The sequence below is a fragment of the Colossoma macropomum genome, unplaced genomic scaffold, assembly GCF_904425465.1.
Source record: "Colossoma macropomum unplaced genomic scaffold, Colossoma_macropomum, whole genome shotgun sequence".
In the NCBI taxonomy this organism is placed as follows: Eukaryota; Metazoa; Chordata; class Actinopteri; order Characiformes; family Serrasalmidae; genus Colossoma; species Colossoma macropomum.
Window position 1 is genome coordinate 36205012 of NW_023494784.1, and position 18473 is coordinate 36223484.

At 37.4% G+C, this 18473-nt stretch overlaps 1 protein-coding gene across 1 annotated transcript in view; it reads right to left on the bottom strand.

Moving 5' to 3' along the window:
- Nucleotides 1-1070: 1070 nt before the first annotated feature.
- LOC118808164 overlaps nucleotides 1071-18473 on the bottom strand; it is a 19111-nt gene continuing 1708 nt past the window's right edge. The window contains exons 2-5 of the mRNA XM_036570641.1: nucleotides 10904-11215; nucleotides 10712-10823; nucleotides 7091-7142; nucleotides 1071-2513 (exon numbers count right to left, since the gene is read on the bottom strand). Of these exons, the coding sequence (XP_036426534.1) occupies nucleotides 2454-2513; nucleotides 7091-7142; nucleotides 10712-10823; nucleotides 10904-11215 (536 nt within the window). The 3' untranslated portion in view covers nucleotides 1071-2453. The remainder of the gene's footprint in view (nucleotides 2514-7090; nucleotides 7143-10711; nucleotides 10824-10903; nucleotides 11216-18473) is intronic.

The window sequence follows — 18473 nt, forward strand, 5'->3', positions numbered from 1 at the left end:
TGTTTCTCTGCATACTTTGTCAGCCCCTTTTTACCCTGTTCTTCAGTGGTCAGAACCCCCATAGACCCTCACAGAGCAGGTACTATTTCGGTGGTGGATCATTCTCAGCACTGCAGCAACACTGACGTGGTGGTGATGTGTTAGTGTGTGTTGCGCTGGTATGAGGGGATCAGACACAGCAGTGCTGCTGGAGTTTTTAAACACCTCAGTGTCACTGCTGGACTGAGAGAAGCCCACCAACCAAAAACATCCAGCTAACAGCGTCCTGTGGACAGCGTCCTGTGACCAGCGTCCTGTGACCACTGATGAAGGACTAGAGGATGACCAACACAAACTGTGCAGCAGCAGATGAGCTACCGTCTCTGACTTTACATCTACAAGGTGGACTGACAAGGTAGGAGTGTCTAATAGAGTGGACAATGAGTGGACACAGTTTTTAAAACCTCCAGCAGAACTGCTGTGTCCTGACCACTGAAGAGCAGGGTAAAAGGGGGCTAACAAAGTATGCAGAGAAACAGATGGACTACAGTCTGTAATTGTAAAACTACAAAGTGCACCTATATAGTAAGTGGAGCTGATAAAATGGACAATGAGCATATAAACAAGGAGGTGGTCATAATGTTGTGCCTGAACAGTGTATGTGTATATATATATATTTATTTCATTCCCCTCACAAAAACTGTGAGATATAAACAGCCTGTTTTTGCAGCTTCATTACATAAATGGACTGTTTGTAATGGAGATGTTTTGAAACTTTAACAATGTTCGCACACTGCATCAAACTTTTTCATAAAAGAAAGAAAGGAAAGGAAAATTTAATCCATGATACGGGCCCCTTAATACTAGTAACAGTAACATAGCATAGTGAATAATTTGTTATGATGTTTTTATTAAGATTGTTTACGTAGAAAGCCTAGGATAAATCTCTTTAATTTATTCAGGTAAATATTTACTTACTGATCACATAAACAGCTTTTTAAATCTAATTTTCTTAGGTGCCAAAAACTTTTTCACAGTATAGTAACTGATTACACTATTACACAATGACTGATTGATCTCAGTATGTTCACTTTCCTGTTTTTTTTTATTTTAAATTTTTATTTTTATAAATTAAACTATAAAGACTATCATACTTTATATTACTACTGTGACCTGTTCAGATACACCAAATTTTAGCCCCCCAAAAAATGTATTTGCTAAATGCCAGTGAATTATATATTCATAAATTAGTGGTCCTTCCTGCACTTCCTACTAAAGAAAGTCATCTGTGAGAGAGAAACTCACAATTTGGTAGACTCTTGCTAAAAAGAGTTCTTTGGGACGACACCACAGAAGAACCATTTTTTTCTGAAGAAATAAAATAAAGGTTCTATGCTAACTAAAGTTGTTTTTTCCCTAAAACTATTCTTCCATTTAGAAACTTTTGGCATCAAAGCCACACCATTTCTGGCCACCAGGTGGCAAGAAAAGCCCAGAGTTGGAGCTGCACTCCACGTTTACAATACGAAATTTTAATTTTTTTTTACTTTTATTTCATTACATGTACAATAACTCCCTGCAGGCCTGTATATAGTGCCAAGAACAATTTAAAGCATTAAAGGGCCCATATCCTACATTTTACTTATATTATACTTTTCCCCTGATATCCACTTTCTCATTTGTGCTGTTTTAATTTTTAAATGACCATTTTTCATCCTCTTTCTGTTACTTAGAATTAAACAAGCTGTTTCTGTTACTGTGCCTTTAAGACTGATCTATGTAAATTATCTCTGTTCTGATTGGCTGCTCTGTATTGTGCTTGGTTAAAAAACCAGTCCAGACTAAAACACTCTTTATAACCTCAGCGTGGATGGAAAGGTGGATATACTGTGTAAATGCATTGGTTTTTGTGACATCATGGAACTGATTAAATCAGTGTAAAACAGGCTTAGTTTCCAAAGTGAGGAAAATTCAGTTCTCCATAGTATGTGCCCTTTAATACTAGTAACAGAAACATTTATTGCATATTTCATATTTATGGTAGTTAATAAAACAGGTATTAATTGCACAGGTAGAATGTAAGAGTGAGAGACTGTGAGTGATGTCCAAACTAATGATTGAGAAGTAATTGTATAAAAATGATTAATCTAATATAGAGCAATGGAACAAAAGACACATAACAGCAGTCCTATGGAAGGAGAAACACTATACACTAGTACATACATTAAAAAGGTCTTTATTCTCACTACCACTGTTGGTATAGAAACTATTGTGGTTTTAGTGAGACCCACACTGATCAGAAACACTCAGCCCACACACCTATGGCTTCCTGCTGCACTCAACGGACAGCTAGCAGCAAACAGAGCTGGTGGCAGTGAGATGTGACTTAATTTGTACACTGAATGTTATTAGAGGTAGTGTTGGGTAGTAACAGACTAAAAGAGTTAAAGCAGCTGTAGATGCTGGTAAAGCTCTCAAGAGGCAACTCTGTAGTTGTGTTTGGCATCTTTTTTTAACCTTGTGTTCATGTAGATCTGTGAAACAGACAGGGGCGGACATATTAGTATGTAGGAAAAAGGAAAACAGCTCATTTTGACCTCAACATAGAGTGTGAGTGTGTGTGTGTATGTGTGTGTGTGTGTGTGGATGCATGTTGATTTAGGTGAGAAACATAAACAGGAAGTCAGTGTGTCTGTGTGAAGGTCAAAATTCTGAAGTACCTCTACTTGACAGCACAGACTGATTAGATAAAAGAGAAAACATGTTCATTGCATCTTAGATGAAGATGAAATTGTCTAGTGGCATTTTACTATAAATATTTGGCATCTTTCATTAAAACTACATCAACATGTGGTGGATTTGCCTGTAGAGCTTATGAAAACTTCACAGTGGATTTTAGAATACTAACAAAAATCATTCAGTAATATAATCCAAATTTCTTTGGCAGTAAATTAGTACTGTTTCTAATCATATTGTTGGTGCAGTGATCAAATGTGTCCATGTATATAATTGTATGATTATTCAGTTTGGTGGAGTGGTTTGTGTATTATTAGAATTATTATTCTTAGTTTTAATTATTTTTCATATATTTCCATTATTAGTCACTGTTTATCTTGTATTTTTTCTAGAATGTATACATTTCCCAAATCTCCATCTTGGACCTTACCATTTCTTAAGTCCCCTTAGGCTCCAACTACAAGTTTATTAGATACAGCTACCTCACTGACCTTGTGGGTGGTGGATCATTCTCAACACAGAAGGGACACTGTCCCTGTAGTGTCATGTTAACGTTATGCACTTTGATTTTTTTGTTTGTCATGCCATCCAAAAATATCCAAAAAACCCAAGTGTGGTTCTGTGGTCAGAAACTCAAAACTGTGACTTCACATATGCTTCACATATGCAAGATGTTGCCAGTAAGTGCATACAGCATGTAAAAACCTGACAACACATGCTAGTATGTAACTATGATGTTGAGAATGATCCACAACCCAAATGCTCAGTGAGGTAAATGTGTCTAATGAACTGGCAACTCACAGAGCAAACATAAAATGACACTATGTAAGTTTGGGAGATTTGGGGATTAACAGTACCATGTATGTACTGAACAAATGTCTTAGCGTAACTAGTAAAATATCGCTTATTGGTAATAATCTGAATGAAACACTTTCTGTGAGTGCTGGTCAGTCCTGTGATGCAGTTAGGAGGGATTTTCACATTGCTTCGACAGTCTGCTGTTTAATTTTGTACTTTTACCACATGTTCAACTTTCATCTTATCTGTCCACGTAACATTGTTTGAGTCTCAGCTTTCTCAAGAAAAATCTGGCCTTCAAAAATGAAAAGAAAGAAAAGAAAGACAGGAGACAGAGAAGAAAAGGATGACAGTTTGTCATTCAGTTTGTCAAAATAAAGGTGGGTGTAGTCCATGAGTGGTCCCCATTATGATAAATGATATCACATTGGGCCCAAGTAATTCTCATAATTCTGCCAAAATGTTCAAGACAAACACATAACTGTGGTAAATTATTAAATAACAAAGCTATTATGATGAACAAAACACTTACCGGTTCATTGGTAGTGGTATTGGGAGACAAGGCTTGTTCACTGATAGTGGTATGAGGAGACAGGGCTTGTTCATTGGTAGTGGTATGGGGATGGGAAGACAAGCTTGGTTCATTGGTAGTGGTATGGGGATGGGAAGACAAGCTTGGTTCATTGGTAGTGGTATGGGGACGAGGAGACAGGGCTGGTTCATTGGTAGGGGGATAGGGATGGGCAGATGGTTGGTTCATTGGTAGGGGTATGAGAATGGGGAGACAGGACTGGTTCATTGGTAGTGATATGGGGATGGGGAGACAGGGTTGGTTCATTGGTAGGGGTATGGAGATGAGGAGACAGGGCTGGTTCATTGGTAGGGGTATGAAGATGAGGAGACCGGGCTGGTTCATTAGTAGGGGTATGAGGATGGGAGACAGGCCTGGTTCATTGGTAGTGGTATGGGGATGGGGAGAAAGGGTTGGTTCATTGGTAGGGGTATGGGGATGGGAAGACAGGCCTGGTTCATTGATAGTGGTATGGGGACAGAGAAACAGGGCTGGTTCATTGGTAGGGGTAATGATATCACATTGGGCCCAAGTAATTCTCATAATTCTGCCAAAATGTTCAAGACAAACAAATAACTGTGGTAAATTATTAAATAACAAAGCTATTATGATGAACAAAACACTTACAATGTTTGACAACAGCAGTGTAAAAGCTTAGCGCTAGCTTGGCTTCTTAGTTGACAGCCAGCTGGCTAATTTAAACAACAGTCTGAGGCTTCAAAATTAAAAAAAAAATTCTAATAATGAAAAAAGAAATTCCTACAAACCCTCTGCAATTATGGCAGCTGACATGTCATCCAACAAAATACTCCTCACTTCTCTTAGCTTGGAGACAATGGCAGTTCATTGGTAGGGGTATGTGAAGACAGGGCTGGTTTGTTGGTATGAGTATGGGGATGGGGAGACAGGGCTGGTTCATTGGTAGGAGTAAGGGGAGACAGGACTGGTTCATTGGTAGGAGTATGGGGACACAGTACTGGTTCATTGGTAAGAGTATGGGGAGACAGGACTGGTTCATTGGTAGGAGAATGGGGACACAGGACTGGTTCATTGGTAGGAGTATGGGGACACAGGACTGGTTCATTGGTAGGAGTATGGGGAGACAGGACTGGTTCATTGATAGGAGTATGGGGACACAGGACTGGTTCATTGGTAGGAGTGTGGGGACACAGGACTGGTTCATTGGTAAGAGTATGGGGAGACAGGACTGGTTCATTGGTAGTGGTATGGGGACAGAGAGACAGGACTGGTTCATTGGTTGTGGTATGGGGATGGGAAGACAGGCCTGGTTCATTGGTAGTGGTATGGGGAGACAGGCCTGGTTCATTGGTAGTAGTATGGGGACGGGGAGACAGGGCTGGTTCATTGGTAGGGGTATGAGGATGGGAAGACAGGCCTGGTTCATTGGTAGTGGTATGGGGACGGGGAGACAGGGCTGGTTCATTGGTAGGGGGATGTTGATGGGCAGATCATTGGTTCATTGGTAGTGGTATGGGGATGGGGAGACAGGCCTGGTTCAATTGGTAGGGGTATGAGGATGGGGAGACAGGCCTGATTCATTGGTAGTGGTATGGGGATGGGGAGACAGGGTTGGTTCATTGGTAGTGGTATGGGGATGGGGAGACAGGGTTGGTTCATTGGTAGGGGTATGGAGATGAGGAGACAGGGCTGGTTCATTGGTACTGGTATGGAGATGAGGAGACAGGGCTGGTTCATTGGTAGGGGTATGGAGATGAGGAGACCGGGCTGGTTCATTGGTAGGGGTATGAGGATGGGGAGACAGGCCTGGTTCATTGGTAGTGGTATGGGGACAAGGAGACAGGGCTGGTTCATTGGTAGGGGTATGGAGATGAGGAGACCGGGCTGGTTCATTGGTAGGGGTATGAGGATGGGGAGACAGGCCTGGTTCATTGGTAGTGGTATGGGGACGAGGAGACAGGGCTGGTTCATTGGTAGGGGTATGGGGACGGGGAGACAGGGCTGGTTCATTGATAGGGGTATGGAGATGAGAAGACAGGGCTGGTTCATTGGTAGGGGGATGGAGATGGAAGCTGTATCTGTTGGGCCTAGCACCATGCAGGGGCAAGTACAACTGATAGTATGAACAGTTTCCTAAAGGTTATCCTAAAAGAGGAGTCCAATACAAATACTCAGAATTTTCTTTGAAGATGTTCAAAAGGGAGCACATGCATAGAAGTATAGAAGCCTATTTCACTACAGACTAAGCTAACAAGTTAATTTCCACCACTCACAGACTACACCTACCTTTGTGAAAAAGTGAGTGACATACTGTCTTCTTTTTCTTTCCTTTCATTTTTGGAAGCCAGATTGTTCTTTAGGAAGCTGGGATATGATGCTCCACTGGCACTTCTCACTTACAATTCACAGATAGCGAGTATTATTCGCATGTGGTTTGGGGGGCAGGACTGAACCATTTAATGTTAATTGGGGCTGGGAAATACAGAGGCTCTCTGGATGTTAAATTTTGGCCAAAAACAAGAAAAGGAAAAAAAAACACATTATTGCATTTATAAGTACATTGTAAATAAAATATTCTATTAATGATGACAGGCTAATAATCTAATATTGAAAAAAGATAGAGCCCCTGTCAGTCACAGGCTCTTATGAATACTTTTGTCTGGATACTTTTGGACATACACACTATCACACAGTCTGGAATCACTTCATATCGATAACTGCTATAATTGTATTCAAAACTTCAGTTCATAATGTTATACATATATTGTTTCACAATCCTTTGAAAATCACCTACAGCTCTGTTCATCGTTCTGGACATATCTAACCTTTTATTAATCTATTACAGCTTTCTACTGTAGTTGAAACATATAAGGTTATAGTACAACTATGATATTAGAAACATTTGTCTACATTTACCTGTAACAGAGTAAGTTTTATGTTTGTTTAATGCCACTAGCAATGTCTGTAGTAGTAGCTTTTAATTACTTATTAATGATATGTAAGTATATACACAAAGAAAGAACTCACATGCTCATCCTTTGTTCCACTGACGTCAGCAGCCCATTTCTTTTTCAATTTCCTGTAACAGAAATCATTAGCTGTATGAATCTTTTGCAGTGTAACATAAATTGCCCAAACAAGCCTCCATCTATTACAGTTGAAAGCATCAATCAGGCATCATTATTACTGGTAGGAAAGTTTTTGGTCTTGCAAAAAGAGCAGCCTGAGAACAAGAAATATTTCAGAATAAAAGACTGCCAATATTAATATAAATTCATTCATTATGATTTCAGCAAAGCCAGACTCCAGTTTTGGTAGGACTGTGGCACTGTTTCAGTTACCCCTGCATTGAAATAAAAAGAAGATTGTAGATATTGAAAGCTGTTTGGTTCACAAGTGGAGCACTTAGATAAAACGCACCCTGTGTGATCAAATTTAACTCTTAAGGTACATCGTTAAAATATAGCTAATTTTAAATGTAGGTGTACCCAATAAATTGAGCAACTTGCATACCAAGCCTAATGGAACTGAAGAGGTGAGAGTTTCCAAGGCCTGTCTCACAGTGGCTAATTTTAATGTTCATTAGTCCACCATCAGGAGAACACTGAACAACAATGGTGTACAAGGAAGGGTTGCAAGAAGAAAGCTGCAGCTCTCCAAAAAGAACATTGCTGTCCATCTGCAGTTTGCTAAAGATCACACGGGCTAGCCAGAAGGCTACTGGAACAATGTTTTGTGGAAGGATGAGACCAAAATAGATCTTTTTGATTTAAATGAGAAGCGTTATGTTTTGAGAAAGGAAAACACTGCATTCCAGCATTAAAACCTTATCCCATCTGTGAAACTGTGAAATTGACCTGGATGAAGTCAATTTCAGATAATGATATTTCAATCTATGGGTATAAAGTAATCGAAAAAGCAAGAGAGGTGGCATAGCAATTTACATAAAGTCAAAATTTCGTGCAGCTGTTATAAAATCATTGTCTATTCCCAAACAATTCGAGTTTTTAGCTATTCATTTAGAATTTGGAAAAGATTGCCATCTGAACTTGTTGGTTGTTATAGACCACCCTCAGCTAGTAGGGAGGTTTTATCTTCACTTTTGTCTGTTTTAGCTGATTTGCCTCCTAAAGAGCTCATTTTGATGGGGGATCTAAATTGGGACTGGATGAGACCAGTTTCAAATGAACTCAAAACATTCTGTGGCACAAACTGTCAATGCTCCCACATGGCCAAACTTAAAATTCTGAAGGAAAATGTCAGGACATCTGTCCGTGAGGTGAAACTCAACAGAACTTAGGTCATGCAACAAGACAACAACCCTAAGCACACAAGTTGTTCTACCAAAGAATAGAATAGAATAAAGAAGAATAGAGTTTTGGAATGGCCAAGTCAAAGTCCTGACCTTAATCCTACAGAAATGTTGTGGAAGGACCTGAAGCAGCAGTTCATGGGAGGAACTCACCAATATAACCGAGTTGAAGCTGCTTTGTACGGAGGAATAGGCTAAAGTTCCACCAAGCCAACGTGTAGTACTAATTAACATTTACCAGAAATGTTTAGCTGCAGTGATTGCTGCACAAGGGGGTCACACCAGTTATTCAAAGCAAAGGTTCACATACTTTTGCCATTCACAGATATATAATATTGAATTGTTTTCCTCAATAAATAAATGACCAATAAGCATGGAAATAAGCAGCCAAAATATGCTTGAAGAAAGTCAATATTACATAAATATACATTGTTTAACATACAAAATTAAGGAACATGTACAAAAAAACATGTAATTACAGGAAATGTTTTAAAGTCTTTTGAGACGATTGGCCTACAGTTATAAAAGTAAACTAATTATTAAGACATTTGTTTCAACAGAGAATAGAGTCCTTCAGTAGAGAATAGAGTCCTTTAGCGTTCATGAGTCCAGTGGTTTTCTTTCTCTCTTTCTTTTCTTTGTATAAGCTGTTGTTATATATTTGCTAAAATGCCTTTTTAAGTATACTGCATAAAAAGAATTATATGAAATAATAATAATAACTATAATAATAATGATAATAATAATAACAATGACAATAATAATATTTCATACTTGAGCATGTTTCATTTAAAAACATATTACTATTAGCATAAAATAACTAAAGTGAAATATCATTCCTAGTGTTGTTTTATAACCAATTAAAATATCAACTCAGCTCTTAGTAGACTTAGTAATCAATAAGAATCAATAAACAGTCCATGTTCCCATGTTCATGCGAAACATTACTGTCTTTTTTGACTAATCCTATTTGTTTTGATGAACATATGTTTATGTACTTTATTAATGAACTGTGTTTGAATCAGGTTGCAGTTGGGGTGAGCTGTATTTGCACTCAGGTCACTTTCAGAAAGGTGGAGCTGGAAACAAAGCTTAGATTTTCAGTTTGTAGCAGTGATGTGTAGGTTGCTTTAATAAACATACTCATAAGATACTAATCTTACAGATATTTTTGAAAATTATTTGTAAAGAACCAAAATGTGTTAGTTGGGCTCCCCAAGTCACAAGCTGCTTCCTCCTTTTGTTCCCAAACAATACAAACGTCATATTTTCGACCTGCGAGGGAAAATCTTTAGTAAAACAGTTTTCTGATTCTGAGAGTTTAAATAATGTCATTGCATTTGTAAATATTATTTCAGAACATATGAGAGTCTCGTGTTTCCGTCAAGTCTCTAAGGTTGCCTCACTAAGGTCGGTATGGTGTAGGGGGTAACACATCTGCCTTCTATGCTGTAAAGTGGGGTTCAATCCTACACTATACCAGTAAGAGTCCTTGGGCAAGACTCCTAACACTACCTTTGTCTACCTGTGTAAAATGATCACAGTAAGTAAGTTGCGCTGGATAAGAGCATCTGCCAAATGCCATAAATGTAAACGTGACAAACACAAGGTCCTGATGTGGCCTGCGGCACAACCTTATATGATTTTCTATTTATATTAACCCGTTTCACAATGTACTGCATTACAGTCTTCAGCATGCACTAAAATGTCACGTGCGCTCCCACCCCCTCCCCCAACAACAGTGTATAGGACAGTGGTTACACCACAATTCCACACCAGTCATATCGCCAAACACACTAGCTGTGTTTCAGCTGCAGTTCAACCCACATAAACATTATAAACACACAGCAGCTCATAAACTGATCCCAAGAATGAACTTGCAGCATTGTTGTCTATTGCCTCATTATAGCACAGTATGACACATTCTGTTTGATGAAGGTATGAAAAAAATTCAGATGGGAAAAAAGGCAAATAATTTCACATGACATCATTCATGTCATGCATACACTACTTAAAATTTTAGTACCCCAACACTTCCTGCCAGTATGAATTAGCAAAGATATGGGCAGTTTAATTTTACACTGATATAAATTTGAATGAATGAAATATGCCAGACTTTAATTAGTAAGAGAAAAAAGAGAGAAATTTCCTGGTTTCTGAGATTTCAGAAGTCAAATCTTGCAAACAGAGTAACAAAGCAAAACTAAGTGTCTTCCCCTCCAGACATATAGCAAACAAACACCTGACACAGAATTCGAATATGTGAGAATAAGAAAATATAAGAGCCTCTGTGCTCATTAAGCAGTTTCTCTGGATCTGTTGCGCTGGTCACTCACCTGTAGATCATCACAGCACAGAAGATAATAAAGCACACTGCAGCAGCTCCTGTAACTGAGGGGATGATGTACAGAAACATTTCTCTGTGCAGATCTGGTTCACTCTCAGTGACTGGAAACAGAATCAGAGAAAAAAAAATACTATACCAAAAGATAAAGATAAAATCAATCAATCAAACAAAAAATAATTACCTTCTACGCTCAATTTCCATTGTTTTTGTGTTTCTGATGGGAAACATGTATAGTTTCCTGCATCTGAAGGCTGTACATCAGATATCTGTAGTTTCCATGGATTGTTTGGATCAACATACATTCTGCTTGATGTGTAGTTTGTCACAGTTTGGTTAATAACAGGGCTGTAGATAAAAAGAAGAATCTTCTCCTTACGCCATCCGACATCAGCTCCTTTATCTTGACTTTCACTACAGTGAAAAACCACTGTCTCTCCCTGAGAAGCAGTTCTGTTGATTGCATGAATATTTTTATCAAATATATCAGTAGAATCTGCAGGAAGAACAGAAGTAGTGTTTTATTTTTTCCACGTTAGGTGATGAGTGTATGTAGGGCTGGGCGATAAAACGATAACGATAATTATCGCGATATTACTTTTCCTTGATAGAGCGATAAGAAAGGTTCGACACATTTTCGATATAATACACTGTTCTCACACTTCCACGTTCTAGCGACAGCCCTGGTGGAATTTCTACCGCATGGAAAGCGACACTACTCTGCTGTCGCTAGGAGAGGGCGCACTTCCGAGTTTTTCGACATGATTAGAGAGGGAGGGGCGACGAGTGAAATGAGTCTTTAGCAACGGCTGAAACGCGGAGTTATACATTCCCTGTTTGAGTGGAGCGACCGGCGATCTGCTCTCCTGTGACCGAGTGTGAGTGACGAGGTCAGTGGTGTAACTATACTGTCCTACAGTAAACTCACCTCTTTCCATAGATCCTAACAAGCTTTAGCAGCATTAAATCACGTCTGCTCATCAAAACGAAAGCGCTGTTACAGCACTCAGAAAGTCGTATTTTAGTATTAGTGCATTCCCAAGCAACGGAAGTGAAAGAAAGAAGTGGGTTCATGTTAGTTACAGCCCTGACCTAAACGAAAGTGAACTGAGGAAGCTGTGAGGCATTGGAGGGAGCTAGTGGGAGAGCGCTAGCTTTCCAGGCTGTTTTTAGCAGCTTTTCTCAAAGATACCAAATGTTACATATAGATAGTTTTGGCTTAATGTTATGTTAGATGTTGATTGCTGAAGCTTGATAATATTTATTTTGTCTTTATGGTGTTAAAGAACATGCCATATGACGTCACATGGAGTGTGGTTGTCATTATTTCACATGGTGCCATCAGCTTTTCTATATTTTCTGGACTTTTTTCAAATTTAAATGCAAGTGCTAAATGGTGTATTTACAATTGCATATCTCATAGCAGTGTGCATTATTTAAGACACGATTCGAATTTGAATGCAACTTTATTTGCGTTTTAATTTCAGTGTATAATAGCTGGAAACTTTTAATACAGAAAAGCAGTGTTTCATTATCTTAATATGGTCTGACTCTGACATAAAAAAATTTTTTGTCAATTTTTGTCAATTTTTACTGTATTTCGTCATTGTGGCACTCCACCTCTGCCAAAATGAAAATGTATTTGCAATCCTGTTTGCAACTGCATTTCCACTGTCCGCAAGGCAGTCCTGTCATTCAAGTGCTGTGGGTTTGTTGGGTGTATCAAGCGGGTTAAAGAAGCCGCGATGTCCATCTGAACGGACACCAATCACTGCCCCTTTGGGAAGTTCTTGTTTGAGAAAGTCTTCAGCGAGCTGTCCACAGCACACAGCGCTACTGTCCACATTGGTCCAGGGGAGTAAACGTTAGCTGGCCGTTTTAGGTGGACCTTTTGTCACATACTAGTCAGTCAGCTTAGAACGAATCTTTAAATATTAGTATTATCATTTATTTATAAATAGAGGGTATATATTAGCTAGCTAGCCAGCTAGTTAGCATTTAATACAGCTGTAGAAGCCGCCTTGCTAAGGTTAGCTAGTGCTGAACAGTCGCGCTAACTACGGGAAACATAGCGGTTGGTGCTGCACGGCATTAACGCAGATTTAAAGATTTGTCTGTATTTGCTGAATATAGCGAATTAAAACCTTATTAACGAAGGTAACGGTTTATTCCCTCAATTTAGTGTGATTGATGGTGAAGGTCCTGATAAAAGCTAAGCTCGCTAGCTAATGCTGTTGGTTCATCACGACAACACACGTTTTCTGACATCAGCTGTTTCTGTTGTTGCCCCGTACACGTATTTGCTAATAACTTCTTAGAAACACCACATAATCATTCTAGTAAAACGCTAACATGAATAGTAGCTGTGTATTGTGTATTTAGCACTTATAGTAATGTCTGCGTCGGTGTTCATCTTGGATTTTTTAGCGGGCTCATTTGTAAAAGTTAGCCGTTAGCTGTATTGAGCTACATTAGCTATATTTACCTAAGCTTGTAGTCACATGCATGAATAGCTCGAGGCTCATTTTAAAACTGCCAGGAGCATATTTTTACTTTGAAACGAAGTACCACAATTCATGATTATTTACAATATTTGAAAGTAGCTAGCTCATGCAGCTAGGTAAACTGAGTAGCTAACGCTAGCTTGCTTTTTTTTCATACAGCTGCCCAAGCTACAGCTGTGTTTCTGGATGTTGGTAGGCAGGGGAAAATGGGGCGTCATCCTAATACTTTGTTCTTTAGCTTTGGCTACACACGTTGAAATCATTAGTGAGTTTTTATTAGACAATGAAATGTTCTATGAGATATGTTACTGAATTGACTGTAGCTGTATCGTCCTTTGCAGACAAACATTTGTTTCAGAAGCTGACTGGATTTGTCTGTGTGCCACAACAACTTACTGGCAGTGGTCAAATAATGCACACAAGTTAAAAAAGTAAGTAATATCGCAAACACAACAAAACATAATGTGTTAACAATTTATGTACAGTTTTCCTGGTTATCAGTTGCCATACTCATTTTATGACTAAGAACCTATTTAAAGGAATGGTTCAGCAAAATATAAAATTTAAACAATTTTCTGCTTACCCCCAATGTAGTCTTTTAGCCAAGACATAATTGGTGTCCAAAGTTTGTGTCTTTAGCAATGGAGCTGTGAAGCTAACGTTTCTAACAAACACTAGAAGTCAATATTCACCTAAATCATTTCTGTAAATACTTCCTGAAAACATCTTTCAACCCTTTCAAACCACATCTGTGTCTTCATTAAGGTTGTACAGACTTCTCAGTGTGGTTTAGAACACAGTATGACAGTATGGGCTATAAAAGTGACCAAAATGTCATCACAGAGTAAATGCTGCAGGTGACCTCTCTGTCTCAGGAGTAGGATTGCTTATCTCGAATTGTTTTTTATGGAAATTACATATAATTACTGATCCAACATCAGTCCTGTGCAGCCTTTGTGTTGCCTGAAATGGCCGTAGTGGTGAAGTTTTGTTAATTTCTATAGTTCAAAGTAAGTCATTCTGTGTCCTACACTACACTGACAAGTCTGCTGACTCTAATGGAGACCTAGATGAGGTTTGAGAGGGTTGAGAAAAGTTTTAGGAATGTATTAATGGAAAAACATCTGGGTTAATATTGTCTTCTAGTGTTTGAGCAACGTTACACATAACGCCAGTACCAAATTGAAGAAGCAGAATCATTAATTGTAGTCATTTCAGTCAAATTTGATATTGGAATTTGTAAGTCATTTTAAAAAGAGTCAAATGATAATACTGAGCTTTTCTGTGATGCTTCCTATGTTATATAGCTGCATTCTGTACTATTTACTACCCTTTCGTTCTTGGGACTGTGCTTTATTCCTTTAACAAATAAACACTGACCAAAATAAGAGAGAGGCCTTTAGTTCCCAGCAGTCTAGTATAGAGTTTAGAAATCTCATGGGTCTTAGGAGAATATATAAAATTAGAGACAGTATATAAAATTAGAGACAAGCTCAAGCCCTTTGCATTTAAAAGAACATATCACGATAGCACTCCTTCGCAGAAGTCCACTGAAATAAACATTTAAAAAATAACTAAAAAAAAGATTTGTAATTATCAGATGACACCTTATTGGCTACGTTTCAGACAGGAAAATATGAATTATATTATATGGGATCATATTTCAGATCTGAAAGGTATAAATATATGTGAATTAAAAGCTGTCAAGGCCTTGTGGCATTGATTATTAATTGATAAGTAAGATGAAATAAGTAATAAGTATGACGTTAGAATGGCTTCCACAGATCTCTCTGTTTTTGCCAGGAGATTTTAATGCTTTGTGTACATTAATTGTAACAGTCTTGTTTGTATTTTATATTAGCTGCAGTTCTGAAATGGAACAACAAAGCCACAGCTCATGAGATGGATGCTGCCATGGCCGATCACCTCAAGCATGCCCCCTGCAGAGCTTTTAACTTTGTTTTTTTTTCTTTTCTTATTTGACTTCTCAGAAACTAAAATGAACGAGATTTTATCTTGTTAAATAATTACCTTGATTTCTTTTACATTAAAACGTTGAAAATCTTATACAGTACTGACACAGCTTATGGTTCAAAGGTGAAAATTCTTTCTGAATTGATGCATAGGATCTTTGTCATAGTCCTGATGAAGTTCATGGTCCAGTTTTAAGTTCCACAAATGAAATTAAGAATAACTACATGTTTTCAATAAAGTTTCCATTTAACAAAGTTTGTTTTATGTTTACATTGGAATCAAAATTGTTAGTTAACTACAGGAAGATTTTCTGCATGGTGCAAAGGTTCTTCACATTGACAGATAATGTGTTGTATATGGTTCTATATAGAAAAATTGATTCTATATAGCACCAAAAAGGTTCTACTATTGTACAGTGTATTAAGCATAAAATGGTTCTATATAGGATTCATGGTAAAGTGCTATCGTTTTTGAGAGTGTGCTAGTGGAAATTAATTTTGGATTAATTTTCAATGCCTTTAAACTCTGGTAGTATACTTCAGACTCTGGTAGTATATTTCAGTTTATTTAATTATTTAATATTTTTTCCAAGGCCTTAGAACACCTTAAAATGACGTTTTTACTGTGACTTTTTTGGTCATCTTTTCAACTGTTAAGCCTGGATGTCTTTTCAACTTTCATTTTCAACCATAAGAAAATGTAAATTAAACAGCAGTTATGTACGTGATTTCAATGTTAAATTAACGGCCTTAAAACGACGTCTTTAATGTGACTATTTTGGTCATTTTTTCAACGGCTAAGTTTAGACGTCTTTTCAACTTTCATTTTGAACCTTAATAAAGTGTAGTTTAAACGGCAGTCATTGTTGAGAAACTAAACAGTTTAGCACTGTTGTTGGCCACTTGTTTAGCTCGTCACCAGCTAAAAATGATCTGTTTTCTTTCTTAAATTATGACTATTACAAAAACTGCGGCCGTGCTTTTCCAGCTGATAAAAACAGCTGACCAGACACTTTCTCCCACTGTCCCATGACAGATTTGTGAAACGTCCCACTGTTTGCCGAGTGTTTGTCGTGTTCCCACCATAAAGGATAGTTTAAAACAGGAATTAACCACCCAGGAGTAAAAATCAGCCTTCAAACTTGAAGAAATAATGATTTGACATTTATCGCGATATGTATCAATATCGAACGATATGAATTTTGTTTATCGTGATAACATTTTTGGCCATATCGCCCAACTCCAAGTGTATGTGAGTGTAACAGCATGGAGAGCAGCCTAATTAGATACACCAGACATTAATATTAATACTGTAGATACAAAATACAGTTTGGCATCTTCCAGAAAGTGCTTAATAGTAGTCCTAAAGTGCAAAGAGGCAGATTTATTGACAATTATACTCAGAAATTATATACACTGATAAAGATAAATGATAAAGATTAACAGTAACACAAGAAATTATAAGTATTAATTTAGAATCATATAATAAATTGACAGATCAAATTAAAAGATAAATACCAAGAAACTTAAGAGTACAAATCGTACATGTTAATTATAAACAGTAAATGTTCAAAATGATTATATACAGTTGAGGTAGTGTGGATAAATATATATCTGAGACTGCTATTGAAAGTGCTTCTAGCCTACAAGGTCACAAGGTTTATCATTCCAAATTAAATTTGATTGAAAAGTAGAATATTTGAATGTGTACATGAATTACAGAATTTCTCAGTATGTGGTTTGTCCTCCTTTTGCTTTAACTACAGCGTACGCTAAAGCTGGCAGTGAACTCCACAAGCTTGTGCAAAAGCCTCTGGTGAGTAGATCAAGTGCACCTGAGAGTCGTCGGAACACAAGCTTTAAAGGAAGAAATAAGACTGAAAAATCTGCCCTTTTTGTACAAAGGCCTGAACAAGGTCAGTGTCAAATTTGCTTCCATTTAAAAAAGTGACCTAGAAATAGTACAGAATCATCAATATTCAACAAACAGACATTTTACGTATCAAAGTTTTGTTTCAAATTTATCAATATTCTGAAACTTTCTACTTTCTGGTCATAATTTGCCCAAAGTACAATAGTAATAGTTGGTGAAAAGGGAAAATAACATGACAGATGCCAACATCAGATCAAACAAAAACTCCACACTGAATTCATACATCTGATAGAATATATGAACTGCTTTATTAGAATTATCTGTAAGCTCAGAAATAACTGCATTCTTGGCCCACATTACTCATAATTATTGAATATTCAAAATTAAAAAGACGACTGTAATCTTAATACCAAACAATATCATCTCCTCTATCTTCAGTTTCATTACAATGAAAAACAAGTTTCTTTCTGAGAAGCAGTTCCGTCGACCCACTGATAAATATTTAGCTTTTCTGATTTGGGAAAATCTGTAGGAAAAACAGAAAACTGGTCTTTCATTTTTATGTGTTTGCATAAATTGCAACATTTTAAATAAAGGTATAAGATGTGACAAATTAACATCATCATGAACAACAAATCCTGAATCCGAATCCAGATAATGGATGAAGCTTTTTTGTTAATGTTTATTTGTTAATTTAATTATTTACAATGTTTAAATTGTTATAAATTGAATGTGTTGTTCATGCCCTCATTTTAACAGTTAGGGTGCGAAGATAATGTGGTCAGACACTGCCGCTGGTGTCATGTTAATGTTGCATTTTGTATGATTTTGTATGTCAATGTTTATAGTTATTTAATGAACTCTACATTGATTCTGGCCCATATTAACACAACAGCATCATTAATGAGAGAAATAATAGCCAGTGTCTATTTTGTTCATGCCTGGATCAAATGTCTGTATCAGTGAGCCGTTCATCATCTGCGTGTGGTCTTGTCAGTAAGTGTCCTGAAGTTTTGTTTTTTGTTATGCAGTAGGATATAAATCATTTTCTACAAGCTACAGGAGATCAGATACAGCAGTCTGACGTGTATCACAGAGCTAGAAATTTTGACTGAAAATCAGTCAATATACAGGAGAACTATGAGTTGATCCCCCTGGGTAAAAAATGTAGTTGTATATTTAGTCTACATTCTACAATGTACACTTTAAACAAGGTTTATTCTGACACATGAACCTGACATCTGACAGAGAAAATCTGATTAGAGTCAGAGTGCTCTGGATTTTAAATAAAAAAGGATTTAAATAAAAAAAAAAAAATAAAAAAAATAGCATTAGATTTTCTTTTCGGTTGCACAGAAATCTTTTTAAACTGCACCATATTATACCTGAACGGAGCTCTGCTGT